This window comes from Numenius arquata, chromosome 15 (genome assembly GCF_964106895.1).
Source record: "Numenius arquata chromosome 15, bNumArq3.hap1.1, whole genome shotgun sequence".
Taxonomy (NCBI): Eukaryota; Metazoa; Chordata; class Aves; order Charadriiformes; family Scolopacidae; genus Numenius; species Numenius arquata.
In genome coordinates this window covers 2,103,983-2,131,461 of record NC_133590.1, presented here as the reverse complement: position 1 = coordinate 2,131,461, position 27,479 = coordinate 2,103,983, and the positions used below count along the sequence as shown (strand labels likewise).

Here is a 27,479-nt window from a genome sequence, read left to right as displayed (position 1 = left end):
GCAAAGGGGCCGTGGGGACCCCCCCGTGCCTGTGGCTGGGGGTCTGCGGGGCTGAGCCCTCCGCTTTCGGGCTGCCCGGGGAGGGGCCCAGGAGCCGACGCAGGCGTCTCTCAGGCATTTTGGGGTTGAGATCAGGCCAGGGCTGAGCCAAGGGGCTCCCATCTCCCTGCCCGACCCCAGGGACAGCAGAAAGAGGGGGGACACAGGGTGTCAGCCCCCCAAGCTCAGCCACCCCCTGCAGTCTCAGCCACGAGTGGGCGAGATGCGGGGTGCAGGTGAGACCCTTGCTGCAGTCAGAGCCCCCTGCGTGGGGGGCAGCCCCCCAGCGACACCGGCCAGCCCCCAGCCCCACGGAGCAGCACGACACGTGCTGCGGGATCCCCGGGGGGGGGGAGCTGAGGGGGATCTGGCAGAGAGAGTGGGGTGCGCCCCCCCTCTCCCCCAAACCGCAGGGCTGCTCCATCTGCCCCAGGCTCCCCTTACACACACAGACAGACACACAAACCTCTCGCACACGCACTCGTGCACACACATACCCCCTCACCAGGGCAGTCCCCCCCACCCCAGCCACCCCCGCAGCAGCGCTCGCTGCAACCCCACTTCGGGGCCGGGCCGTGGGGTGCCCACAGGCAGCCCCGACCTCCGGCTCCCCCCCCAGAACCCTCTTGGGAGGCTGCTGGGGTGAACTGGTGAGCACAAACGCCCTCCCCCGGCACCTCCTGTCTTCTCCTTGGAAGAAGCCTTGGAAGGGATTTTTTTTTTTTTTCTTTTTTTTTTTTTTTTTAAACCAAAAAAACCCCAAAAATTATTATTTTTCTCATTGTTTCCCCTAACATCAATGGAGGCACCTGCTCTAGTGATAACACATTGAAAGAACAGTATCGTACACACTGTCTACAGCGCGGAAATGTACAAGCACGAGGTACACGAACCCGAGGGGAGGGGGGGGGGGCGGGGGGGAGCGGGGACAACAGCACACAAGATTTACATTGAGGAGGGAGGCGGGGGGCTGCCCCCCCCAGCCCCTGGAGGGATTAGAAAGGAAGTCTGCAAAGTCTCTCCTTGGTTTGAAGCTCTCCGAACTGGATATAAAACGAGACTCCCAAGAGAAGAAGCCTGTACAAAAGTCAGGACAGGGTGAGAGGGCTCAGGGTGGGGAGGGGGGAACCGGCGAGGGGGCTCGGGAGGGGGGAGCTTTTCCCATTTTTTTTTCTTTCTTTTTTTTTTTTTAAACTTACAATTTTAATAATATTATTTTTTTTTTTTCCTTAAAAAAAGACAAAAGTAGGAGGTACCGGGAGCCAGGGGTTGCAAAGGGGCCCCAGGTGGATTGACGCGGGGTGGGGGGAAATGCAGGGGCTGCGGGCAGGGAGCGAGGGCACCGGCTACTCTGGCAGAGCTGCGGGTCCTCCCTGTCCCTCCCGAGCCTCCCCCAGCCCTCCCCACCACACAATTCCTATATACAGAGTTCCCCCGTGGCCCTGCTGCGCTCTCGCCCCTGGGGAGCGAGGGGATGGGGAGGGTGCAGGAGAACGGGGAGACGCGACGGGGCCCTATCCTCAACACCACCCCAGCGCAGCAGGATCCCAGCCCGGCCGGAGGAGGCTCCGTGGCAGAGCCGGCGGCACGGGGAAGGCTTTCCATCACCGGCCCCCGGCCCCCAGCCCCAGGTTGAGCTAGGGATGTGCAACCCCGCTGCAGGCGGCTGCCCAGCAAACCCCAGCCGTAGGACCCGGGGAGAAGGAGGAGGGTCTCTGGGCTGTGCCAGACCCCAACAGGCGGCAACTGCTTGCCACCAGCTTCCCTGTCGAGCCAGCCACTGCCGACACCTCCCTCCTAATGCCCCCCGCTCAGCAGGCAGGGGCTGGGCACATCGGGGCAGGGATGAGAAGCTCTCCAGGGAAGAAGCAGGGAGGAAGAGGGAGACAGGGGAATAACGAAGCTACAGCCCCAGAAACCCACCCCTGCCCTGGGGTCCGGCGGGGAGGCAGGCGTGGGGGGAGCGGGGAGGTGGCGAGGGGAGAGGGCTGGGGGCTGCCTGCCCGTGCACCCCATCGGCCGCACGGCACCGATCCGCCCCCGGTACCTCGCCGCTTCCCAGTCACTCTCTGTTGCAAATGTACAGGTAGATCGGTTGGGACTGAGTCCACGGGGCGGCGGGGGGGGCTGTTACTGCGACGCCTGCGACGTGGGGTTCTCTGACTTGCTCTCCTGGCTGGAGGGCGGTTTGCTGTTCCAGGGGCTGTTGGCCCCCAGCGCCGGCGAGTTGTTGAAGCTGTCCTCGTCGTCGATGCCGTTGGCGGCGTCAAACTGCGTGTTCTCCAGCCGGGTGATGAGCCGCTCGTCCTCGTCCCCAAACTCCCCCCCCATCAGCGTGGGCTCGCCTACCACCATCACATCCTGAAAGGGGAGACGGTCCCGAAACATAATCGAGGTGGGGGGAGCCCGGGCCGCCAGACCCCCACCCAACACCGCAGTCCCTTTCCCCAGCCACAGGGCCACCTCCTCATGTCCATCGCAGGACCCAAGGATCGGACATCGTGCGGGGCAGCACATCCTCACCCTCTTGCCGGGGAGCAAAGCAGCTCCGGGAAGGCAGCTGGGACACCCTTTCCTTCTCCCCATCACCCGGAGAGAGCGGAGGGGTCTTGGACAGGCAGTCCCCAGGGGTTTCTTCCTAGCTACTCCCAGGGTCTGGGGCAGGGAGCCCTCCCCTCCACCCCGGGGGAGGAAGAGAGAATGGAAACGGGATGCTTACAGGTACCTGACTGGACAGGGCAAAGGTGCTGGCCGGGCTCTTCTTCTTGCTGTTGCTGTTGTTGGTGTTTCCCCCACCGGAGCTCATGGTGCTGCCCCCTGACATCTTCCTTTTCCGGCGCTTGCTGGGCTGCTGCCGCGCTGGCTCCGCTGGCAGAGAGGGAGACACGGTCAGTCCTGACGAGAAGGAGATGGTGCCCCCAGCCCCTTCTCTGCAAGAACCATATCCCACCCCGGGGCAGCATCACCACCCTCTTCCCCTCTGCAGCTTCATTGTCCCCACAGTACAGGGGACAGGAGAGGGTGCAGGGAAGATTTCTGTCCCTGCTTTGCTTTCCACGAGCGGCTGGCAGCCCCCGGACAGGGAGTGCTGGCTGCCTGACTCGCCGCCCCCAGCCTCACAAGCCAAGGCCAGGGACAGGCTCTGGGGCTGGGAGAAGCCTGCACGGAGGGCAGGTCCTGAGCGGGCAGCCCCAGAGACCCGCAGGCAGCAGAGCAGGCAGCGTGAGACTCACCAGGCGGAGCGACCATCCGTTGCCACTTCTGGAAGAGGCAAGTCTTGAGGCAGTCCCGGGGACTGAGGCTGTAGGTCTTGTGCCGTGACATGAGCTCCTGCATTGGTTCTAAGATTACACAGAGCTGCAGGGAGCAGACAAGACACGGGGTTAGATCACGGTGCTCCAGGCCCCAGGAAAAGCCCCTCTGTCGGGCAGCCGCCTGCGCCGCATCGACCCCAGCCACGCTGGGAGCCTGCAGGCTCTGGCAGACCTACAGCCCCACAGCTCTCCGCGGCCCATCTGCAAGATCCTTCTTGCAGAGCCTGCTCCGCTGCCTCCCCGCACCCCAGGGCAGCCAGGCGTCGGGCAGCTGAGAGCACAAGACGCGGCCACCCTAGGCAGAGCTGCGTCCCCTCCCCTTCCCACACGCTTACTCGGAGGTAGTTGAGTGTGGAGTTTGAGAGCCCACAGCGGGTGATGTTCTTGGATAACTGGTCCAGCATCTGGGGGTCCTGTGCCTGGGAGCGAGAGAAACAGATGGCTCAGCTGCATCCAGGCGGGGGACAGCCCTCCTGTGCCCCGGCCTGAGATGGGGGACAGGGTTGAGGTCCCCCTAACCTGTGCAGCAGGGAGAGGAGCTCCGCAGCCCTGTGTCACTCATGGCCCAGGGGGCCTCCCAGAGGGGTACTCACATGCATGGCGAGGATGCTGCGGGGGATGAGCTCTCGATGCTGGCGGATGCTGAAATGCCACGTCTTTATCCTCATCATGTCGTCAAACATGAACTCCAGGTAGAGCCGCCCCTCCACACACACCTGGGCAGGGCACAGGGTCAGGCACAGGCTTTCCCCACCTCCCCCAGCCCAGATCCCCTGGGAACCCACTGCTGCACACGGGGACGCCCTCCCGGTGGCTTGCCCCTGCCTGCCGTGAGACTCAGCACAAGCCAAACCCACAACGGCCAGGGGATCTCTGCAAGAAGGGGATGCTGCAGGGGCTGCAGAGACACTAAGCTGGGAGGAACTGGCTGGGGCACGTGGGATTACAGCATCACACTCAACAAGCCATGGAAATCGGTGTCCCTTGCCCTGTGGGACCACAGCCACTGCGAGGCCAGGCTGGACAAAGGCACAAGGGTAGCCGTGGGTGCCGCCAGTACCTGGGTGAACATGGGTTTGCCGTGCTGGGTAACCATGGTGCACTGGTCACAGTCCAGAGAGACAAAGTTGTTGTGGAAGGATTCCTTGGGGTGCTTGAGCACATAGTAGAGCTCTGTGGCCCCCCCTTCAAAGATGCTGCGGAAGTAACGGGGAATCAGAGTCCGGCCGATCGCTGGAGCGGGAGAAGGAGGAAGATCATGTCAGTGAACCTGGCTCACACGGACGTGCCTCGGGGCTGCACGGGCAGAGGGTTCCCGGATTCCAGCCGGCTGGAGCTGAGCTCCAACCCCCTGCCCTCATCCCCCTGCACAGCACAACCGCCGCATCTCTCGCCGGAGGAGCAATGCCCTGGGGAAGGAGGGCTCAAGCTGCTACTCACTGTATCTCTTTGGTCCATCCTCCAAGCAGAAAGTGATTGTTAACATGGCGTCATCCTCGAAGAACTCCGTGGTGAAGGCATCCCACCACAGATTGTCACATTCCTAGGGACGGCAGAGAGACGCCAGGTTACAGGGAGGGTGACAGACGGACAGAGAGATGCAGCCACGCACCCAGCCTGCGGAGGGCTGTGCTCCTGGCTGCGCGCTCGGAGACAGGGATGATGAGCCCTGTCCCATGGCCAAGCGAGGGACAAGGCGCTCGGGGACCTGCACAGCAGGACAGGACCCTGCTTGCCAAGGGGATTCCTCTTAGAGCCGAGGCAGCTCGCGAGGGCAGGCAGTGCAGAGGACCCCATCCCCAAAACACACACCTGGGAATGTGCCTCCCCCCACAGCCGCTCCCCCTCTTCCCCAGCTCCCCACCTCTGTCCAGTTCTGCAGCCGCTTGTTGAGCTCAAATATCCTGTAGTCAGTCTGGTTCCCATACGGCGTGTGCCTCCTGCCCGGAGAGCAGAGCAAGCAGTCAGAGAAGGGGGGCAGCCACGTGGTGGGGAGGGGTCCCGAGCCTGCGGCAGGGGACACGCAGCCCCTCCAGGGCTGGGCAGAGTCCAAGCAACCCCCTCGCAAACCCCTGGGGCGAGCAGCGTGCCAGCCCTGCCGAGGCATCCTTACTGCATGCCCGAGCTCCCCTCCCAGCAGGATCCCCACCAGACCCCCCCACTTACCCGATTCCAGGCTCCAGGTATGTCGGTGGGTACATGGGAGTAGGTCTGGGGGGACAAAGAAACACAGGAGGGTCAGTGCTGGTGGGGGGTCTCCCTCCCTGCCTGCCGCAGCTCCCCCTTCCCTGCCTACAGCAGCAGGCGGTCGGGCTCGCTGGAGGCAAGACCCCACACGTGGTGCGGGCTGCACCCTGGCTGCCGCCGGCCCTGTGGGGTGACCTGCACCCCTGAAACTGGGCTCTGCTCCCGCACCAGTGGCTGCTCCACCACCCCTGGGACCTGGCCCGTGGCTCTCTGGAGACGTGCCTGGCTCCTCTGCAGCTGGGCCTGGTGCCAGGCAGGACAGAGGTTGGAGAAGGGGCTGTTTCAGCAGGAGCTGGGAGCACCCCCTGTCCTGGGTCATCCAAGGGGCTCGGCCCCACAGAGCTCAGGGACCTGGGGGATATCTTCAATCTCAAATATCCCCCTTTTATCCCAGTCCTGCCCATGCCTGCTCCGATCCCCTCTCCCCTCATGTGCTAACTCAATTCCATGCGCCAGAGTCTCTGTATGCCACTGGGGACCATGACAGAGAGACCCTGGGGTGCAGACTGCAGAGCACCCCCAACTTTGCAGACCCCTCCCCGAGCCCCAGCTCACCCCACATCTCGATCCAGCATGGTGCCTGGGTGGAAGGGGGGGAAGGCGTTGCCGTTCGGGGGCTCCTTTGGCGAGTACAGCTTGAACGACTTAGAGGAACAGCCTGGAGAGAGAGGGGGGGACACGGGTCAGCCGGGGGAGACACCCTGCTGCGAGGAGGAAGAGGAGGAGGAAGGATGCAGGATCAGCCAAGCCCCCATCATCACAGCCCCATCCCTCCTCTGTTCCCCCCCTGATGCCAGCCCAGCCCCTTCACCCCCCACGCAGCTCCAGGCATGCAGGATGCGACCCACAGGGTCAGGGCTGAGCTCTCAAGACCAGCAGCCAGAGGGGGCCCAGCCCCATCTCAGGGACTTCCCACTGGTGCTCAGAATTCGTCAGTTCTCAGCTGGCTGGGCTCTGAGGATGGTGCCCAAAGGGGACACCCCAGCTGGTGAGCTGGGGTGGGGGGGGATGAGGCGGCTGGGCCCTGTCCTCCCCCCGGCCCTCCCTCCCGCACCGCTCCTAATCCCACCGACCTGACCCGGGAATCACACGGGATCTTTTTGCTGACCTTTCTATCGTCATGGCGACGGGTGAATAATCGCCCAGAGGGACGGATGGCGGGTCCCCAGGCAGCCACCATCTGCCGCTCGGGCCGGCCAGCGGCCAGCCGGCTCCAGGCAGACGGAGAGATCCCACACACCGGCCCCCGGCCCTGATCAAACCACCCCAAAGCCCCGTTGCCCCCCGCAGCACCGGGGCAAGGGAAGAGGAGCCTACGGAGGGGCGTGATGGGGTGTGCAACGGGGCACACAACGTCTGCGAGCCAGCACCCATCCCTGAAAGCAACCAGGGCATCCTGCCGATGGGAGACAGGGATGCCCGCTGGATCCAGAATGCCGGCACAGCCGGCCCCATCCGGGCTCCCGAGAGGCAGCCGGGGGCTCCCACACTCCCTGGCCCCCTCCCACCGGCTGGGGCAGGTTCTGGGGAGCGGCGGCTGCCATCCCCCCTCCCCGAGCCCCGCGGGAGCCCCGGCAGGCCCCGCGGCCGGCAGGACCCGGCACGCTGGGCCAGGGCGCTGCCGAGGCAGGCGGCTCTCCCCGGCGGGCAGCCGGGCAGACGGGCTGACCTGGATGGGGCGCAGCAGCGGGCGGGCTGCCAGGCAGCTCCGGCTCCACCGGCTCAGCCGGCCCCACCGCGCACGGGCACGTCTCCCACCGCCGTGCCGCCGGCGGGGGCCACGAAGCCGGGTCCTGCCGGGATGCCGGCCGCAGCCGGGGCCAAGGCGGGATCCCCATCGGCCGCCCGCCCACACGCTGCCCTGGGCCGGGTGCTTCCCAACGCCCACGAGCCACCAGGATTGCCACCCGGCGCTGCAGAAAGCGAGCCCAGAGGTGGAAGGAAGCGTCCGGGAGGTGCCAGGCACCAGCAGGCTGCCAGGAAGGGGGCAAGGAGAGGATCGGGGCAGTCATCCAGCTGCGATGGATGCAGGAGGGGAGCAAAAGGCATCAGGGTTAAGGAAAGCAGTGCCACCAGCGCTGGGACCCGAGATGTCCAGCTCGCTGGGACCTGTTAGCCAACACAAGAGCCCAAATGACCAGGACATCGCCGTCACCCCTGCCGAGCCGCTTAGGACCCCGAGCCCACAGTTGCGGGGTCACACACGTGGCTGAATAAGTGAGGGCTGTTGGAAAATAGAGGGAATCACCTCCCAGGCGTTAAATCCAGCTTGCAAGAGGGTGAAATCTGCATTTTGCTCCTCAATTCTCCCCAGTGCCTTTTCAAGGCGTTTCCCCGGGGCAGCCAAACCCAGCCTCTCCCCAGCATCCACCGGTCCCACCGGGACAAAGCCACCGGCTGCTCCACCGGGGCCCGGCTGCTCCCGCTCCCACCCGCAGCGAGGAGAAGTGGGGCACGGCACAATTTCTCACACAGCTGCTAACAACGCCAGCCCATTGCTCTTACCTAACCTTTTCATAGATAAATTTATTTATTTATTTATTTATTTGCTAGGGAGGTCGGCGTTGGTGCAAGGGAATTTTTGCCTTCTGCTTTAATCCCTGTCAACTTTTGCCTAATGGAAATTATAATTCAACTGAAATTGCACCAGAAACACAGCCTTTCCATTTCCTCCTCGCTGCTAACTGACGCGATGCTGAAGTGTGCTTGATGCGTAGGAAACTTCCCAAAAGCGCGTGTCTTCTCTCGAAAAACGAACCGACTCGTTAGGCAGAGAAAGCAGCGGCTGGAGACAGGGAGCTGAGCCGCTTGTTTCTGGTCACCATGTCCTTGGGGGGGACACACAAAAAAATTAGACCCAGCAGGTCTCGTCCTCCGACGCTTTGTTTTTATTCACCGATGAGAGACGGGAGCAAAAAGCCCCCAAGGTTTCTTGCTGTCCTCGGTCCCCATCTTGCTTCTTGGGGTGCGGGAAGGTCTGCTGGGGTGGTGAGAGCCGGGGGACACTCTCCACTCTCCAGCCGCTCTGCTTCTCATGGTCTTCCCTAACCCCCTGCTCCTGGAGGTGGGACAGCAGACGAGCGGGCCCGCTGCTCCGACTCCAAGCATCCGTTTCCACCCTGGGCCTTCCCAAGCAGGTTAACATGGACACAACTCGCTTTTGTTCACCGTGTGACCTATCTCAGGATCTAGAGGAGGGGAGAGGAGCCTGTTACGCGACCTCTGCAACACCAGGATCCTGACCAGGTATTATTTTTAATGCAGCGTACGATATGTTACTGGATTCAGTGGTTTTAAATAACGCTAACAATAGCCGCAGGATTTGATACAGGCTGCCCAAATTCTGCACTCACTGCAGACACACACACTACATGCGCTACGCGAAATAATGCAATTACAAAATAATACATCAACACCAACTTCTACCCGCACAAGGGTCACGCTGCCCAGCCCGGGAGATCCCTCCATCACCGCCTCTCCCCTTCACGTTGCTCCAGCTCCCTGCAAGCCCCGTCCCGCCGGGCACAGTGACCCAGACCCGCAGGATGCAGCCCTTCCTGAGCCAAGCCCAGCGCCGATGTCTCCCCATGCCCCTGCTCTGCCTTCTGCTTTGAGCACGGAGGATCCAGGCAGGATCCGGGCAGGAGTGGCACGCAGAGATGCTGCGATGCCCCTGCCGAACCCGAGCCTATGGGAGAGGCTTCCCACGGCCATCCCCGGGCACTTGCCCAGCACCACAAAAACACGTGCATGGCTGGCAAGGGAAAAAAATCAGGCTGACGCTGCAGCTGGTGAGCAACCGGCCCGGGCAGATCGGGGCAAACAGCATGTGGTGCCCACAGCCGTGTGGGCGGCCCCATGGCTCCTCCTCGGCGGGGAGGCGTGGGAGAAGGGAAGCCCGCAGAGGGATGCCCCAGCTCAGCATCCTCTGCCGAGGCCAGGTGTCCGGCCGGGGGCAGGACAGAGCTGGCCGGCACCGCTCGGAGCTGCTGCAAGAGCTCGGTCAAGGAAGCAGCTCCAGGCGGGTGAGTGCCCGGGGAAGGGAAGGCTGGTGCTCTGCCAGTGACTCACGTACAACCCGAAGCTGCCCAACCCTCTGCCTGCCTTCTCTTCTGCTTTCCCTGCCTGCGAGCTGCCAGCCCCGCGGGGAAAGCTGTTCTGGTGCACTGCCCAGCGGATTTGCTGGAGCAGGAACGGTTAAAACCCAAACCAAGCCGCCAGAGCTGGGGAACGTCAGGTTTCCCAAGAGCCAAGAGCACCGCAGGCACCTCAGGGAGCCAGCACAGCCAGGAGACCAGCAGGGCACCGTGAGCTGAGACCAGCGCTGGCCGGGGAGCTCCCCGCCTGGGCAGGGGACACACAGAGCCTTCCCTGGTGTCCGGCAGAGAGAAAAGCGACTCCTCTGGCTCTGTCTTGCCAGCAGAGAGCAAAGAGCTGTGGAGGACAAAGGCGGAGCAGCATTGGCATCTCGCTCCTACACCTGCGGCCCCCGGCAGGAATCGCTGCTCCCTGTCCCAGAGAGGAGCCGTCCCCAGCCGGGCAGCCAGCGCGCTCTCTGTGCAAGCAGCAGCAAAGCTCAGCAACCAGGCAGGGAGTCCAGAGGCTAAAAAAAAAAAAAAAAAAAGATAAAAATAAATGAAGAAATGGGGCTTGAAAGAGGCTGCAGGGTTACAGCTCAGCCAGGGAGCATCCTGCTCCTCCCAGCAGCCCGGCGGCAGCGGGGAAGAAGAAGAGGGGCTAGCCTTGGTGTAAAGGCTGTCGCTGCTTCCCGGCATGCACCGTGCCTGCTGCTTCCTGGCTGCCTAACGAGGCTTTAAAGTGTAAATAGCGGCATTGTTTCGCAGGGCTGCCTCGCTGGGGTGTGGGAGCCCTGATAGCAGCAGGAAATCCATCTTCCCAGCTCAGCTCCGCCGGCCCGGCTGCAGGGAGGGTGCTATCCAGGAGGGTGCTATCCGGAGCCGGGTGCAGGGCAGCGTCCGGAATAATTCACGTGGCTTTGCCCAGTGACGGTGCCTGGTGTCGGGGAAGCTTGGCAGGGCTGGGGGGCAAACAGAGAGAAGTGTCTAGAGCGACTGGGACAGGCAGAAGCAGAAGGAGCAGTCCTCACAAACCTGCCTTCACCTCTTCTTTCTCCTCTTCTTCAGAATGGAGGGGATGGAACAGGGGAAGTTGCAAACCCAAATGTTACTAAACTGGTAGGAACCCAGGCAGCACACGCCAAGGCATGGCCTGAGACATAATCAATGACAATCTCAACTTGCAGCATCCCCATTTGCTTTGAAAATGCAGAACTGACCAAGCCAAAGCTCCTGGGAGGCCGGGAGAAGAGGGGCCACCGCTCCCTGGGGAGAGCATGGGACAATTCCACGGATCCAGCCGTATCCAGAGAACCCGGCCAGTACACCGCCCACCCTGCTGCGTGCAGGGATTACCCTCTCACTTTCCTTAAGCCACACATCCAAGCTGGCCACGGATCTCATCTTGACCATGAGCTGCCTCCCTGCCCGCACCAGGCGGCCATGCACGGTGTCCCCTGCGCGCAAGGCAGCGGGGAGGGAGGCATGACCCAGCCCCAGGTCACATAGAATCATAGAATCATCTAGGTTGGAAAAGACCCTTGGGATCATCGAGTCCAACCATCTACCCTACTCTACAAAGTTCTCCCCTACACCGTATCCCCCAGCACCACATCTAAGCGACTCTTAAACTCATCCAGGGATGGTGACTCAACCCCCTCCCTGGGCAGCCTCTTCCAGTGTCTGACCACTCTTACTGTGAAGAATTTCTTCCTAATGTCCAGTCTAAACCTACCTTGCTGCAGCTTGAAGCCATTCCCTCTTGTTCTACCGCTACTTGCTTGTGAGAAGAGACCAGCACCAACCTCTCTACCTTTCAAGTAGTTGTAGAGAGTGATGAGGTCTCCCCTCAGACTCCTCTTCCTCAAACTAACCAGCCCCAGCTCCCTCAATCGTTCTGTGTACGATTTATTCTCCAGGCCCTTCCCCAGCTTCGTTGCCCTCCTCTGTACCTGCTCCAGCACCTCGGTATCTCTCTTGTATTGAGGTGCCCAAAGCTGGACCCAATACTCCAGGTGTGGCCTCACCAGTGCTGAGTACAGGGGGACATCCTGGAACATCAGTGCAAAAGCCTCCCGCTGCAGCACACAAAGCACCCTGGACCAGCGGGTGCTCCTCTCTATCCACCAGCTTGAGGGGGATGGTCAGAGAAGTAATAATTAGCTGCAGTTAATTATTATGAAGCGACAAACCTGATGCAGGTTGCAAGGCAGCACTATCCAAAAAGGACCAGGCGAGGAGAGCCCAGGCTGGGATGTGGATTTGAGGGTCAAGGCTCAGAGTGGTCCTGCAGCCTCAGCTCTGCCGGAGCCCAGGGTCTCCCGGGAAGGTATCCTGTGGAGCTGGGCACTCAGCGGAAGCCCTGGGGGACCTCGCTGCCCTGCGGATGGCAGGAGTCTCCCCTTTCCCGTTTGGGCCCTCAGATGATTCAGACACGTGGACGGGGATTTCTCCGGGAGGGAAAACGGGAGAAGAGCACGCCCTGCCAATTGCAAAACAGCCTGAAAATTGAATCACGTCCAAGGCTGCAAGCCCCAGATGCAATCCCACAGATAACCCAGTTTCAGCTCCACTACTATCAACTTACCACGAGGCAGTCATTTCCTACGACTCTCGGGGAAATATCCCACTGTCCCTAATTACTCCTTTGGGCTCGCTGTCTCAAAGACGATCCGTAATCAAATGCTGCCGGTTTCAGCCCCCAGGAACGCACCTTTCACATTTCTGGCCGCTTTCCTTCTCACCCAGACCCCTCCATCCCGGGGTCCTGCCACCCTGTGGGGCTCCTGTGGTGACCGAGCTCCCATCCCTCCCATAGCACGCACCGGGGCAGCAGCGGCAAACAAATACACACCACGGTGCGGGAACCACAGGGCTGGCAAAAAAACCCCACCTTTCTCAGTATCCCACCAAAAAAAGCCTCCTGACAAACTAGGATGTTCGTCTTCAAGGGTTTTTTTTAGGTGCTGCAGCAGCAAGGAAGAATTCACAGCTGTAGCCAACCGCGGCGGTGGCCCCGCAGGGGCTGCAGCCGGCATCGCTACTCCCGATCCCGGCTCCTTGCCCTCCGGACACGTGGTGGAGCAAAATCACATGGCTCCGCGTGGCGTCGTGGGGCTGCTGCTCGGGGCAGCCCTTCGCAGGGACAGGATCTACCAGGAAGGCTGGAGCCAAGAGCCACAGTGCGGGGAAGCGGCAACGAGAGGCTGAGGTCTGTCCCTCCGGCCGCAGAGGGGGATCCCTAGGCTGATCCCCCAGACCCACGAGACCCCCCAGGTGCCACCGCCTCGGAGCACAGGAGGTTGTCAGCCCCCCACGTGGCGCATGGAGATTCTCCATCCCGGGATGCAACGCTCCACCTCGTTCCCTGCCGCTGCCAACGGCTCCTGCCGAGTGCTGCACGCTGGGACGCGTAGTCTCCAGAGACGGCGGCCCCCGCCGCCGACAGCCGCCTCGCTCCATGTTGCATCCTAGGTGGAGCCCCGCAGCCCTGGCAGCCAGCCAGCCGCCCGCTCCGGGGGCGAAAAAAGAAGCTGGATAACTCCCGCTGCGAGGATGCGGTGGTGGGAGCTGGCGCCTTCCAGCTGGCCACGCCAGGGTGACGCGTGCCCGGGGGGCAAACCTCGACTCTGGGGTGCAGCGCTCGCCCCAAGGTCCGTACCGCTCGCGGGTGCCTGTGGAGGGGAGGGACAGCGCGAGCACGGTGGGAACCTGCTCGCTGCAGCTTGCAAAGTACCTCCATGGCGTCTTCGAGCTGTCAGGGCAAGTCCCTGCCCCCCCCGTGCTTAGGCTGAACTTCTTTCTCTCTAGGACTCGGTTTAAGAGGCGATGCGGGAGCGGCTGAGCGAAGGACGGGGCGGCTGCTGGCAGCGCTGGGGACAGAGCGAAGGCTTGCGGCTGCTGGACTTGCACCACGCTGCTGCGCTGGCAGCACGTGCTGTTGCTGGCACCGGGGCTTTGGACAACCGGTGCAGGATGGGGCAAAAAGCCCAGGGAGTGAAGGGGCAGAGTATGGCTGAGCACACCTGCCTGGTGCTCCCGAGGCACCAGGAACCCAGCCCGAGGTCCCAGCCCCAGCAACACAGCGCTGTAGAAACCATCTCCACCATCACAGCACAGCCCTGGGCAGGGGGGAAACCCTCTCAGCCGGGCACCCCTGATCGCAACACCCGTCTGCTCCAAACAACAGCCACCAGTGGGGCAGCAAACCTCACCACGGCAAGTGCTGCCACCCATGAACACACACACACACACACACACACACACGGCGGTGCAAACAACAGCAGGAGCATCCCGTCCTCCGGTGGCTTGGAGAACGGGAGGTTTCCAAGAGGGAGGTCCGGGAGAAGTGCTGCGGCTGCTCTGCCACCACGCAGGACCGGGGCTTCGTATTTTTTAGGCAGACCTCAAGCTCACACGGAGCTGCAAGCATGCCGAAGGCCAGCACGCTGGGAGGGATTACTCGGGGACAAGCACTTCTGCCACTCTGCTAGCCACGGGACAGGGAAGAAGCCCCGGGGCTGGGCTGGTCCACCTCATCCTCCGCTCCTGCACCTCGAGGGGTTGGGGAGGCTCAGGGATGCCAGCTCTCCCTGCTCTCCGAAAAGAAGGTGGAAGAGGCTCCAGCCCAAGGCACCTTTGCTCCAGGTGAACTTTGGTGGCTTTTCACTGGCCTATTCCTATTTCACACGGACTGCAAACTGCCGCGGGTGAGGGGAAAAGTCCCCATCAACCGACAGCGAAAACCCTGTATGACCAAACCCCCCGGCGCCAGACTGTCCCCCCTCGGATCACAACTTTTCTTTCCCTTTTTGAAAGGACATAAACCTGCGCATCCTTCTGCTCGGCACTTCTCTCCCCAGTCTTTAAGGTGCGCTCAGATCACAGACCTAGGGTTTCTACCAAAATCAAGAGAGCAGAGGCCACGTTTGGTTCTCCTTCGGTGAAAACCACAATTCCGTCACAACGAGAACAGTCCAAACCCTGAGGTTTTAAAGAAGGAATAAGGACACTGAAATTTACCCGTACTTACAACAGGAGCAGTAAGAGCCGAAACCCAACCGGCGCTGGAGGAGTCGCTGCAAAACTGCTAAGACAAGGTGCTTTCGAAAGCACAGGGAGAACAAACCGGGAAGGCACTGGGAAGGGGTGTTTGCTCCCACAACCTGCCTGACCCATGGGGCACCCACGAGCCGGCTCAGACCCTCCTGGTGAGAAGGAAGAAGCCGAGGGTTTTTGATGTGGGGCGGCTGCACCGCTCTGTGCCCCCGCGGGACTCCACAGCCTCCCGAGCCCTCTGCCTCGCGCCTCACCCAGGAACCGGCCACCTCTCCTTCGGGTTCCCGCTGCGGCACCAGCCTTGGCAGAAGCTGGCGGGCTCCTGCCGCGGCGCCTGGCCCCTGCCAACCAGGGCTGCAGCGAGGGCATCGGGAGCTGCCCCAGCTGAGGAAGCCCCCCCGGGTGCTTATCTTATCGCCCATCCCGGGGCGGGGGGGAGCGGGCTGACAGGGACCACTGGAGGTCAAAGCCCGGCCAGTCGCCTGGGATCAGGGCAGCCCACCACAACACGCTCTCCTGGGGGGCTTCGGCAGAACACCCCCCGGGTAAGACACCCCTCTGCAGCCCCAATTCCTGCACTGGAGCGGCAGCACCGAGTTTCCCCCAGCCTGAGAGATGCTGTGCCCACCCCCAGCCAGGCCCCCAGCTCCAGCTGGTGCTTTGTCTGCTGGGGAGGATAAGCCCCCTGCACCCACAGCCCCCCGAGCCCGGACCCCCCGGTGGGGCAGCTCCTGAGAGAAGGTGCACGGGGCCCCCCTGCATTTGCACCCCTCGGACCTTTTATATTCCCTTCCAGGCACGCGTGGGAGGCTGGCGGGACCCTCCGAGCGGCGGGCAAGGATGAAGTTGCAGCGGGTAGGGAGGGGGGGCGGGCATGCAGCCCCGGGAGCCGGGCACTGGCCCCAAGACCCCCGTGACAGCGAGCACGAGGGGACCGGGAGGGCGCAGGGCAGCTGTCAGGGGGCTCGGGCAGGGGAAAGAGCCGGGGGGAAGAACAAAGGGAGCTGCGGGCTGGGATGGAGCAGGGCACGGTGGGGCACGGGGGCTGCCGGCAGCACCCCGCGGGGCTGGGGGGTGCCCCTCCGAAAGCAGAGACCCGGGGGGGTGGGGGGGGAAGGAAAAGGGAGCCGGGGGGGAAGAGGCAGAAGGGGGGGAGACAGATGGACAGAGGAGCTGGGGATGTATAGGCAGGGGAGGGCCAGGGATGTAGAGGGGAGCTGGGGGAGCCGGGGAGGGATGGAGAGGGGAGCCGGGGAGAGGGACGGAGCTGGAGAGGGGGCAGCGGGAAGCGGAGGGGGCTGCAGCGGGGGATCCCGGGCCGGGCGGGGAGCGGCGGCGCGCCGCGGCCGCGCACAACTTCGCAGGCGCGGGGTGGGGGGGAAGAGTAAGGAGGAAGGTGGGGGGGGGGGGGGGGGGGGGCGGCGCGGGCGGGACCCTGGCCCTCCCCTCCGCCGCCCGAGCGGGGCCGCCACCGGGGGCTGCGGGATTGGGGAGGGGGGTGGGGGGAAAGGAGGAGGGGGGAGGGAGCCGGGACCGGTAAACTTCCGCGGGGGGGGGGGGGGGGGGTTGGGGGGCGGAGGGGGGCGGGGTGACTCACGGCGGCGGCGGCGGCGGGCGGGGGTCCGGCGGCGGCGCGGGCGGCGGGCGGGCGGGCGGGCGGCGGGGGCCGCCGCGGGGGCGGGGCGGGGCGGGCGGGGCGCGGGGCGGGGCGGGGGCGCTTCCTTTGTCTGCGCCGCGGCCGGGACCACAATGGCTGCGGCGGCGGCGGCGGGGAACGCTCACTCACACACACACACACACCCCCACCCACACACACACACACCCCCCCCCGACACCCCCAACCCAACACCGCCTTGGCACCTCGCTGCCTGCGGGGGGGGGGGGGGGGGCTGCCCACGGAAAGGTGGTGGTGGGGGGGTGGTGGCCAAAAAGGGGGTCCCCGGAGAGTTCCCCCCCCCCCCCCCCACCTCCATCCCACTCCTGTACCCGCGCCCCCCCGGGATGGGGGATGCAGGAGCCGGGTCCCGCCGAGGAACCCGGCATCAACCGGGGAGAGGTTTCCTCCCCCTGCGAAAGTTTCTATGAAAATACACTTATTTCCCGCGCTCCCCCCCCCCCCCCCCAGTTTGGTTTGGGGTTTTCTTTGAAGTTTTTCAGGCTTTTTTTTCTTTCTGAAACTTGTTTCCCTTTCCCCCAGTCGCTGGCGAGGAAAAAAGAATCGTTTCAGAGGGGGTGTTAAAAATAAAACGTGCCGTTTTGCAATTGCCAGCGGACCCAAAAGGTGCCCTTTCCTTGACAAAACTCCAACCTTTTTCGTCAATTACGAGTTTTTGCAAAAATTTTCATTTTTGTAAAAAATTTCCATTATGAAAATTTCCATTATAAAAAAAAAATCCCATTTTTTTTCCATTCTCCCTTTGCTCCACACCTGTCCCCTGTGAGCTCCTGCCCTGGAAAATCAGACTGGCACAGACCCATGCTCCCAACCCAGCTGGAGAGCCCACGGGCAACAGGGACATGAGCCTGGACCCCAGAGCCCAGCCTGGGTGTCCGTCCCCCCCCCCCCCCCCCAGCCCCCTAAAGCTCCTGGCTCTGTGTCGCCGAGCCGGGCTGGCACACGAGGCCGCGGCAGGGCACGCATACACGCACACGTTGGTGCATCTCCCCCTGCACACGCGGGCTGGCGTGCACGCTGCCGGGGGGGGCCGGCATGCGCTTGCACGTCTCCCCAGACGCCTCCCGGCACACCCCCGGCCGGGTGTGCGCCCACGCCTGGGGCACACACACCTTCCCACACCCCGGCACGGCCAGGCCCCGCGCCTCATCTCCTCCCCGAAACAGCAGCCGTGGGGTAACGCAGGCACAACCGGTCGGGTCCCACCGATCACGCTTCTCCCCCTGACGCACCGTGCACGGTGGGTGCAAAACCTCAGCCACGAGGTTTGGAGGGTATCCTCCCCGCCGTGCCCGGGCACCCCCAAAGCCCTGCAGCCCAGGACTGGGGAGCCTGCTGCCCCCCAACCCAGCTTGCTGCTGTCCCCAAGGAGGGACAGGCAGCAGCATCCACCGCTCCTGTCCCCCGCCTCGCTCCATCGCCACGCTGGTCCCCATCACCCCATCGTGCCCAATTTCCCCATCGCCTTGCGGTGAGCGTCGCTTCCTGGGGGCACGTGGATAAACACAGCAAAACTCTTTGTAAAACCCAGATAATCAGAGAGAAAAACTCCCTGTTAACCCCGAAAACCTTGGTGAAACCCTGCTGCGTGAAAGGCATGCGCGGCTGGAGGTACCCACGCTGTCGGTGCCATGGGAACTGGGCAGGGGGGATGCTGCGAGGGCCCCGACACGCTGCCCCCTCGCTGCCCGTGCCCCTGCCAGCTGGCATCTGCGTGCCACCGGGCGAGATGGGGCTGCGGCAGGCTGCCACCAGCCCTCGTTAGGCCAATAAACCACGTCGGTGACAGCTACAGGCCGGCACAGATCTCCTGGTCAAGACAGGCCATTAAATACAGCTCTTCCGCGCCCCCCTTCCCTCTCCAGGGCTCAAGGATGCGCCAGGCACAGCCAACCACCAGTGCCCAACACCGCACCGCTACCGCAAAATCCTGCAAAACACTGCAAAAAGGGGCGGTTTTGCCCCTCTACCAGCAACTCCCAGCACCGGCGCCGTAGCCAGGGGGATCAGAGAGGAGCCCCCACTGCTCCCTGCGCTCCCCGGCCCATCGCACGCATGGCAAACATGCCCTGAGCAATTTATCCCGGGGCTCGGCAGCCCTCCGGGACTGCTCACGTGTCCCTGCTCGGCTCTGACGACAGCGCTGGACTGGTCCACGTGGCTGCAGCAGCCCCAGCTGTTTATGGTTATAGCCGAGTTAATAATTAAATAGATGCTGGATGGAGAGCAGAAGGGCTGGGATGCAGCTGGGAAGCGTGTGTGGCGGCGACGGTGGTGGTGGGGGGAGCCCCTTCCTCACGATGTGCTTGCGCCCGCAGTGCGGGGGGGAGCGGAGGGCAATTCCAAGCTCCTTGGGTTTTCGGGATGGGGCACCACATTCCCTGGATCCCAGCCCCAACTCTCCCCCTAGCAAGGCCCCCCAGCGCCCGCCCAGGCTCCCCAAAGCCCAGCCCGCCGCAGGTCTCGGCCAGGAGCGGGAGTGAGCACAGGGATATATCCCAGGCAGGCGGATGGGGAGAGCCCAGTGGGGACCGTGGCGGCCGGGGGGATGCCTGGGTCTCTCTCACCCCCGTGGCCGGGGCTCAGCGAAGCGTGCGTGCACAATCCCAGGCGAGCAGAGGTAGGGGACGTTCGGGAGCACAGCCAGGGCTGCCCCCACTGACATCCAGCCAGGGCCCCGGCAGGCGCAGGCGTAGAGGGGGGACGCGGACACACAGCTTACATAAAAAATAATAATAATAAAAATCTGCTAGCTCTGCAAACAGCACAGCCTGTACAGGGGGGACAGACCAGCCTGGCACTGCCAAATCTCCTGGACTCGTCCAAATCGTGGCGAGACCTCGCAGGCAGGCAGGCAGACGTAGCCTGCAGCAGCGCAGCGTGGCATGGCACGCACCCCCCCAGACCCCGGCTTTCAGCAAGACAAGCCATCCCTCCCAAATCCTACCGCCTTGCAAACAGAAATGCTCTTTGATTCCCCGTCTCTCGGCGGGGGGGGGGGGGGGCTTCTCTCCCCACTAAAGCAATGCATGCCCAGATCAAGGGGGTGTCTGGGGCAGGAGGGGCCCTCTTTTTTGTCTGGAGAAGACACAGCTCCATCTCTCCCCAGAAGAGAGGCTTGGGGGAGGCTGGAAACTCCAGGGTGAGTCATGCCGGGCAGGCGGCAGATCCTGGGGGCTCCTGGGATTAACCCTTCAAAACCAGAACCGCTTCCAGACACCCAGAGGCAGGAGGAAAACCCAGGGGGTGGGAAGTTATGGGGTCACATCTTGAGTATCCCACAGTGGATGGAGAAGATGGGAGTACGTGAGCACCGGACGAGCAGCAACCAAGTGCGTGCATCTGTGCCCATCCCCTCCAAAACAGGAGAAGGTGGAGAAAGATTACAGGGGGGTGCAGGACCCCAAAGTGTATGGGGTCCATATGGGGTGTCCCCCCATCACATCACTCCTTGCTCCAGCACGGTGGGTTGGCCGCAGTGCTGCCCGGCTGGCCGCAGGCTCCGAGGGGAAGGCGCAGTCTGCAGCCAGGCTTTGGCAGGTCTTGCTGGCAAGGGGCTTCCCCGCAGCTCCAGCACCAGAGAAGCGCCCCGCAGTGTTCCCCTGCTGTCCTTGAGACATCTCAACACGCGTCCTGCAAGAGCTCGGCCACCCGCAGCAGCAAGCCCCGGCCCCTCTGGCAGCAGCCCGGAGCCTGCCTGCCAGAGCCGCCGGGGTTTATGGCTCCGGAGGCTCCAGGTGGATTCTCTCATGTTACAAGAATGGTTCGTTTTACAGCCCCTTTCCTGGCCTGGGGCTGGTCCTGGCAGCCCAGCCGGGCCTGGGATCCCACGGCAGGGAGGGGTGACATGCAGGGTGGCTGCGAAGTCCCCAGCATCCTGCGTCTGCCGGCTGTCCCTCCAGAAGACCTTCACCCCCACCAAGGAGCCGGTGCTGCTGGTTAAAAGGAAAACCAAGGCACTGCCCCCCTTCTCATGGTCCTCGACACCCAGCCCCGGAGCTCCAGCTGGGAGAGCACCCCAGTCCCTGGCCTGCTGCCCCCCCCCCCTCCATCCCCTTCCCTCTGCCTCCCAAACCGCAGCAGGACCCCACACACCTTCACAGGGGTCTGCGTGGCTGGGAGCTGCCACCCACCAAACCCCCCACCCCCCCAGGGATAAGGACGGAGCTGGCATCCCTCCAGCACCCACATGTCACCGTGCCCCCCGCCCCCAGGCAATGGAAACTCTTCAGGAGGAGGCAGGGGATGTCTCCCAGGGCCATGGTCGCTCGTGGTTGAGTCGAGACAGGTTAAGTCTCCACCGGTAGAGCCCACCCCCCCTGCCGCCCCCCCCACACACGGTGCTGCCGAGCGCTCCGGAGCGGCTCTCCGAATATAGCAGCATCAAATAGCTCCATCAATAATGCATCGCTTCTGCTTCCTCTCGCTGCCGTGTTTTCGTTGCTAACGTGCGTGTCCTTCCTGTTAGCGGCCGCCTCCTCCCCGCCAGCCAGGCCAAGCAGGGACACGGCCACCGTGGGATGGGGATGGCACCCCCCCAGGGCTCCAGGTCCAACTCCCGCTGGGAGCGGATGCCCAGCTCCATCCACCCCGGGGCTCGGGGGGCCACCTTGCTGCCGATCCGAGCCTCCTGCCACGCACACGCTGGCAGCAGGCAGGGCGCCTCGGCACGCCGTGGCTGCCCAGAGGATTTGGCAGGGGCTGCCGAGCTGGGAGGAGCGGTCTTGCCCGGCCTCGGTGGGGAAACACCCCTCCGTAAGCATCTTTGGCAACCCCATGCCCAGGTGGCACCCTGAATGCCGACCCCAGGCACCGCTGCCCCACGCTGGGTTCCTCCAGCAGAGGAGGAACCACAAACAGGGAGGGAGCTCCGTCTGCCTTGCTCCTGCCTGCCCCTGCCCGCGGCTGCCCCGGGCTCACCCCGGGCCGGTCGGAGCAGGCAGGTCGGGGTGCCTGGGCCTGCCCCGTGCCCGGCAGAGCTGCGTGCCTGCGACGCGGCACGCTGCCATCCGCTCCCGCCGGCGGGAAGGCAGGAACCGGGGCAGCAAGAGCTCGTACCCACCGCCCTGGCAAGGGAGGGAGGGTGGGCAGCTGCCCACAGCCGGCAGCCCCTGCCCTCCAGGGGAGCCCCCGGGGCTGCGCACGACCCTGGCCCTGCAGGAGGATGCACGTGGCAGAGCAGAGGTTGGCGCATCGGGCTCTGGGGGAGCTGCCCCCACTTGGTGGGGGGGGGGGGGCTGACACCCCACCAGCCCCTCGCCCAGTGCCGTCCCCGGCACGGCTGGCGTCCCAGCCTGGCTCCGGCGGCAGCTCCACCTGGGCTGCGCTGCAGAAACCTGGCTGCGCTCCCAGCACCAGCCCCTCGGCGCGTAGGAGGGGGGCCAGGGCTGCCGCTCCCGCAGAATGCAGGGGGGCCCCCTCACCCCCGCCTGCCCCCCACCCACCTCCCCCCCACATGGCGGGACTGTCCTGGGGGGAGGGGGCAGGCACCATCACCCTGGTGCAGGGGGACCCCCGGGACCTGCCTGGGAGCCCCGCAAAGCTGGGGGCAGAGCAAGACAATGCAAAGGGGGGGGGGGGGGGAACTGTACCCCACGGGGCCCCCCCCCCGAGAAAGCAGCCACAGAGGGGTGCGGGCAGGGTGTTATCAGCCACCCCATGGTCAGGGTGGGGCCGGGGCCGGGCAGGGGCTGGTGCCTGCGGCAGGGGAGATTACACCCCGCTCTAACGTTCACCCCACGCAGGGACCTGCCTGGGAGGGAAGGGGGTGAGCAGTGATGAAGAGACAGTCTGACAGCTCAGGGAGGGGGGAAAGAGGGGGTCACATCCCTCTCAACACCCCTGCCCACGGGGGATGCCACACGCTAGTGCACAGCCCGCGCCCCCACAGCTCCACGAGCACGCTGCAGCAAACCTCCCCAAAAACCCACCAGCATCATCCCCGCTGCAGCCACCCCATCCCTGCCTAGCTGAGCCCCCGGGACAGGGGTTGGGGGTCCTGGGCAGATGGCTGCCATCATCCCCACTCCAGGTGGGGCCCGGCAGACCCCTGGCAGCCCCACCGGCTCCCCAGCACCCTCCCCCCCCCCGGCACTGGCAGGAAACCACAGCCCCAGCCTGCAGGCAGGCTGATAACGGTCACCCAGCCCCATCCTGCCTGCACCCACCACCGCCCCGGGGAGGGGGTACCCATCCCAGCCACCCCGACACCCAGCTGCTCCCCGGGCACAAGGTAAAGAAGGGGTGCACCCCCACACACCACGCTCAACAGCAGCTCCACAGGACCCACGTCACCCCGCAGGGAGCCGGGGGCTCTCACAGGCCATGCCGGGGGTGCAGCACGCCCCAGGAGGCACCAGCAGCCATCGTGCACGGGCATGCACGCTCCCAGCGTGCTGCTGGCACGCCAGGCAGCCCCACGCCTCGTGTGTACAAGCAACACGGATGTGGCCGGGGAATCCCACAGCAGAGGAGGGGAGGAGAAGGCGGCATGAATCAAGTGAGCTAAACAGGCAGGGGGCTACTGGGCCTTCTGCTCCTGCCCTGCCCCAGGGCATGTAGCCACCCGGCTAGTGCATTCCTGGCCACAAGCACTCCTGGGTTGCAGGGACACTGCCCTGCCCTGGGGGGTCCCATCCCGCTGGCTGGCATCCACCCACTCCCCAAGGGAGCAGCTTTCACAGCAGCTTTGTGTTGACCAGACAACACCATTTCTGGGGAGACCTCCGAGCCCGGCACAGACACCCAGCGTGGAGCCCGTTGGTGTGGCACCAACCCATCCATCCACGTCTCTCGGGGTGATGCTGAGCCGGCAGCAGGGTGAGCCGGCCCCAAGGAGTGCTGCGATGCCTCCAGCCTCACGCCAGCGCCCAAAACCCCGACCAACCGCCTCGCCGAGCACCAGGTAGCCATGACCCCATCCTGCCTTTTGCCAGGACGTGCCAGACGACGCAGCACACGTGGTGGCATCTCGCAGGCAGGCCCTTCGCTGCACAGAGAGGGACGGGGCGAAGAGCATCTTCCATCCAAGCAGCGCCAGCAACACGGAGAGACCCTGGGCAAGAGCGTGTGGACGTGCAGGATTGGGCCTTGGGGGTCCCACTGCTCCCTCCCCCCCGGCATGCCCAGGTGTACCCCAAGGTGCCAGGCAGACCTGGGACGGGAGGGGGGTGTTTCGGCTCCCTGCACACGCTATCCCCCCACCACTGCCCCTCTGTCCCCCTCCCAGCGCATCTGTCGCAGCAGGCATGTGGCACAGCTCGGCCTCGTGACGGCGGGGGACGCGTGGAGCCAGGCTCGGCAGAAGGAAGGGAAACAAGCAAAGGGCTGTCCCCCGGCTGGGCACCTCCATCCCGGCACCCGAAGCGCATGGGTCGGGAAGTCCTCCCTCCTGCCAGAGCGGAGCACAGGGAGGGTCCCTGGGAAGGTGCTGACCTCTGGAACACGGCTCCAGAGCCAGCTCCGCTCCCCTCCTCCTGCTCTCTGCACTGACACCATCACTACGGGGGGGGGCGAGGGGGAGGGTGGGGTGGAAATAATGATAGTAATAAAAATAATTTAAAAAGACCAGGCGGAGCATACTGGGAGAGCTGTGCTCCTGGGGGTAAGGACCCCGCTGGGGTCTGGATGCCCAGACCTGCCCGGTGCGAGGGGCAGAGCCGAGCAGCCCAGGCTGCCAGCCCTGCTCCCAGTGGCCCCATGGATGGCAGCGACGGCACTGGCATGGGGGGGCTGCCAATCCCCCCCCCAACCTCCGCCACCTCCACCCCAAGCCTGGCGTGCTCTCCCTGCTCATGTCTCCATTTCTGGGCTGGGGACCAAAGCCCCCCCCCCCGAGCCCTCCCCTGACCCCAGCAGCTCCCCACCATCCTCAGGCACAAGGATGTGTGAGGTGATGTGTGAGGATGTGAGCCGAGCTGCCCCCCCCCCTTCCCCCCCCTCACCCCGGCCCAAAGCTCTTGCAGAAGTGGGGGAGGAGCAGGGAAAACACCCCCGGGGGGGGGGGGTGGGGGGGTGTCTGTGTGTGCAAGAGGAACTGCAGCAGGGCAGGATGCACCCCCAGGAATGGCAGGGAGTCTGACCACACACACCCCCCCCCCGGAATGGCATGATTTTGAAGGGGGGGGCGGGCTGACCCCCCCCCCCCCCCCCCAGCAGCAGCTCCCAGGCAGGAAACTCCTCCAAGTTAATGCAGCCCCGAAGAGCAGCCTGGGCAGAGCAGCTCATTAAATGTTTCTGGCTGGCGGGAGGCCAGCGGCAGAGCTTGTTTTTTCTATATTCCGATAAACAGTCCGGGGAGGGGAAGGGGGAGGGGGGGGGGGGGGGGCGCAGGCTCTGGATGTGCCACCCAGCCCCCGGCGGGGGGAGAGGCGGGGGGACACACGCGTGTGTGTATGTGTGTGCACCAACCCGCGTGTTCTCCCCACCACGGGGGAGCGGGCAGCGGGGACACACACACACACACACCCCCCCACACACACACAAAGCCATCTGCAGGGATGCTCCCAGCTGCGGGGTGACCCCCCCCCCGGCCCCCCAGCATTGCACCGAGGGAGGACACCCCCCCCCACACACACACACACTCTTGTTGCGGCCACCAACATGGCGATGACATTCCCGGTGGCAGGGGGCCAGCTCCCAGGGGGACGCGATGGGGCCCCACCGTTAGCCTTCGCCCCCCCCACCGAGGCGGGACCCCCGCCAAGGCCCTGGTGGTGTGGCGGGGGGGTGTCGGGGAGGGGGGTTCAGCCCCTGGAGCGGGGTGCCCACCGGGGCGGGTGCTGTGGCTGCTGGGCCTGGCTCGCAGGGAGGTTCACGTGACTTTCTGCTTGAGGAAGCAGCGCTCTGGCAGCTTCCAGTGGGAGATGGAGGAGGAGGAGGAGGAGGAGGAGGAGGATGGGGGAAGGGGCCGCCTGCCTTCATGGAACACGGCGGAGAGGCGCAGGCAGCAAAGAGGCAGGGGGCTGCCACGCAGCGGCACACCCCCCCCCCCCCCTTCTCTACTCTGGGGATCCAGCTGCAAACCCCTGGGCGGAGGCAGCCCCGGGGGATGTGCAGGGACGGTGTACTGTCACAGCGTCGAGGTCTGGGGTCCTGGTCTGGCGGGAGGCTCTCTGGGGACCACCAAGGAAACTGGAAAGCTGTCATGGGAGCTGGGCTGAGGAGCATCCCCGCTGTCCCCACCGCAGGGACCCCAAGCACCAGTCGCCCAGGAAAATGGCATAACCCCATCCCCAGGGCCCCCAGCCGGGGATCCCCTCTTCTGCCACCGGGACCTGGCACTGGAGAAGGCTCCGGCAGCCCTCTGGGACCCTTGCCCTGCCTTGCTCCCGGCACGGCCACGTCCTGCACCCAGGCCAGCTGCCCCAAACCTGCCCCAGACCCGAGGCATCCGGGTGAGCATCCCTGCCAGGCACCGAGGCCTCACAACACAACCCCCCCCCCACAACTCATCACGGGTACCCCAGCAGCCCTGCCAGCCCACAGGGGCCAGGATGGGGAAGGAACCCTTCAGCAGGCACCCCACAATAGCCACGGTGGGGAGGCAACCAGCACCCACACTCACCGGCTGCATGGCCAAGCCCCTCCAAGGGACCCCGTGCCCCCACACCCACGTGGGGAGCAGGGGCAGCCCACAGCGCTATTGCCCTGGCCACAGGCTGCTTTGGGGTCACCCCTCGCAGTGCCACCTGCATGCCTGCCCAACGCCCCTGTGGCACCCTGCCCATGGGGTCTCAGCCCCGGGCCTGACACTGACACCCATGACATGGGGACCCAGCACCCATGCTGCTGGGTCCCAGTCCCATGAACAGACATCAGCATCCATCCCATGAGGACCCAGCACCCACACCTTGGGGTCCCAGCCCCGCAGCCAGAGCCCAGCACCCATACCTTGGGGTCCCAGCCTCGCAGCCCAAGCCCAGCACCCACGCCGTGGGGTCCCTGCCCTGCAGCCCGAGCCCAGCACCCACGCCGTGGGGTCCCAGCCCCACAGCCAGAGTCCAGCACCCAACACCTGAGGACTCCAGCCATACAGCTGGACCAGAAAAAGCCACACTATGGGGACACCATCCCCATGGCTGGATCCAACGGCCACACCATAGTTGTAGGACCTCAGTCTTGTGGGACCTTGCTGACTCCCACTCCATAGCCCAGCACCAGCACCACAGAGATCCAAGCCCCATGGCCAAACCACAGCACCCACGCTGAGGAGTCCCTTGTCCCATAGCTGGCTCCCAGCAGCCATGCCATGGGGACTCTGGCATCATGGCTAGACCCAGAATCCGTGCACCAGTGCCATGGGGTTCCAGCCCCACACCCATCCCCTAGCACCAATGCCATGAGGTCCCAGCACCATACCCAGCCCCAAGCACCAATGCCATGGGCTCCCAGTCCCACAGCCAGACCCCAGCACCAACGCCGCGGGGTCCCAGCCCCACAGCCAGCCCCTAGCACCAACGCCGCGGGGGTCCCAGCCCCATAACAGGACACCAGCACCAATGCCATGGAGTCCCAGCCCCACGGCCAGACCCCAGCACCAACGCCGCGGGGTCCCAGCCCCATAACAGGACACCAGCACCAATGCCATGGAGTCCCAGCCCCACAGCCAGACCCCAGCACCAACGCCGCGGGGTCCCAGCCCCGTAACAGGACACCAGCACCAATGCCATGGAGTCCCAGCCCCACAGCCAGACCCCAGCACCAATGCCATGGGGTCCCAGCCCCACAGCCAGACCCCAGCACCAACGCCGCGGGGTCCCAGCCCCATAAGAGGACCCCAGCACCAACGCCGCGGGGTCCCAGCCCCATAAGAGGACTCCAGCACCAACGCCGCGGGGTCCCAGCCCCATAACAGGACACCAGCACCAATGCCATGGAGTCCCAGCCCCACGGCCAGACCCCAGCACCAACGCCGCGGGCTCCCAGCCCCATAACAGGACCCCAGCACCACTTGCACCCCCGCCCCATAAACGGGCCCCCAGCCCCGCAAACGCCGTGGGGACCCCAGCCCACACCACCCCCCCCTCCGCCGCCGCGGTACTCACCAGGGCATGCACAGCCCACTGACAT

The 27,479-nt window shown here is 64.5% G+C and overlaps 1 protein-coding gene across 2 annotated transcripts; it reads right to left on the bottom strand.

Annotated features, from left to right (window-relative positions):
- Positions 1-1,230: 1,230 nt before the first annotated feature.
- Positions 1,231-27,479, bottom strand: LDB1 (LIM domain binding 1). Of its 2 annotated transcripts, XM_074158891.1 has the most exons (11): positions 27,455-27,479; positions 6,156-6,258; positions 5,520-5,564; positions 5,218-5,293; positions 4,794-4,896; positions 4,414-4,586; positions 3,947-4,069; positions 3,689-3,772; positions 3,273-3,396; positions 2,765-2,907; positions 1,237-2,400 (listed from the first exon to the last, which is right to left on the bottom strand). In XM_074158891.1, the coding sequence occupies exons 1-11, from the start codon at positions 27,477-27,479 to the stop codon at positions 2,170-2,172; spliced, it is 1,230 nt and encodes a 409-aa protein (XP_074014992.1). In that variant the 3' UTR covers positions 1,237-2,169. The 2 variants fall into 2 exon arrangements, with proteins under 2 accessions (XP_074014993.1, XP_074014992.1); XM_074158892.1 differs by lacking the exon at positions 27,455-27,479 and having other exon boundaries at positions 1,231-2,400; positions 2,759-2,907; positions 6,156-6,256.